The sequence below is a fragment of the Eurypyga helias genome, unplaced genomic scaffold (assembly GCF_000690775.1).
Source record: "Eurypyga helias isolate BGI_N326 unplaced genomic scaffold, ASM69077v1 scaffold28301, whole genome shotgun sequence".
Lineage (NCBI taxonomy): Eukaryota > Metazoa > Chordata > Aves > Eurypygiformes > Eurypygidae > Eurypyga > Eurypyga helias.
The window spans coordinates 1802-2980 of NW_010233170.1; the positions used below are offsets into that span (position 1 = coordinate 1802).

The 1179-nt window shown below is 64.5% G+C and overlaps 1 protein-coding gene across 1 annotated transcript in view; it reads left to right on the top strand.

The window, feature by feature from the left end:
- LOC104517107 (activated CDC42 kinase 1-like) overlaps positions 1 to 1179 on the top strand; it is a gene marked incomplete at its 5' end in the record, with an annotated part of 3227 nt that overhangs the window by 1706 nt on the left and 342 nt on the right. Inside the window, one exon of the mRNA XM_010161665.1 lies at positions 1 to 762. Coding sequence (XP_010159967.1) covers positions 1 to 762 — 762 coding nt within the window. The remainder of the gene's footprint in view (positions 763 to 1179) is intronic.

Below are 1179 nucleotides of genomic sequence, written 5' to 3' on the forward strand. Positions count from 1 at the left end.
AGCTGCAGCAGGAGTGCATGAAGAGGCTCAACGTCCCGCTGGGACCGGCCACCCCCGCTGACGACAAGCCCCAAATTCCGCCCCGTGTCCCTATCCCACCCCGTCCCCTACGCCGCAACGAGCCTGGGCGCTGGTCAGGGGATCTTTCCCCGGCTTCAGGGGGTGAGGAAGACCGGCCGCCCCAGATTCCCCCCCGGGACCCGCTGTCGCAGCCCACCTCCCGGACACCCAGCCCCATGGCCCTGCAGGTGGGCTCCCCCCAGCAACGTGCTGCCCTCTGCTCCTGCCTCTCCACCTCGCCAGGGAAGCCCATGCCCACCACGCAGAGCTTTGCCCTAGACCCCAAGTACGCTACCCCCAAGGTCATCCAGGCGCAGGGCAAGGACTGCTCCAAGGGACCCTGCATCCTGCCCATCGTGAAGGATGGGCAGAAGGTCAGCAGCACCCACTATTACCTGCTGCCTGAGCGCCCTGCCTACCTGGACAAGTACGAGAAGTTTTTCAAGGAGGCCAAAAGCCCCGAGGAGGTGCCGGCATCCCGCCTGGTCACCACAGCCACCGTCCGTCCTATGGTGCAGCAGCCGCCGCTGGACTGCAAGGCCAACTTCTCCTCCAACAACAGCAATCCTGGGCCCAAGTGCCTGGTGAAAGCCTCCTGCAGCCTCCAGAAGATTGTCTATGATGGGCCGGATGGCTGCCGCCCCGCTGACAAGATCCGGCTGGTAAGCAGCATCCCCAGGGTATGCGAGAGGGGACACGGTGACCATGGGCTTGCTTGGGCGAGAGCCATCCCCGTGCTGTGCCTCGGTTTCCCCAAGTTCAGCCCCAGGGGGTTGGCTACAAGGGGTCCCTGGATGTGCTGTGGGATGTTGAGTGTCACTGCAACTCTAAAATGGGGATTGGAGGCTGTTTTAACCCGAATCAGCCCTACACGCAGCGCCAGGGAGGGGGGAGGAAGGTGGCTGTCACGGTGGTCCCCTTGGGCTCTCCGGGCTGGGTCCAGGAGTCTGCACCCGAACCCAGGAGAGGCTGAAGAAATCTGGGATGAGGATGGTCCCAGCAACAGTGCCCCCCCGGATCAGCGGCAGGGTGTAGGGCAGCCCCAGTGCCCCTGCTCCAGCCATGGGCTCCTCAGTGCCCGAGTGGTGGTGGGCGCTGACCACAAGCTTCACTCCCACC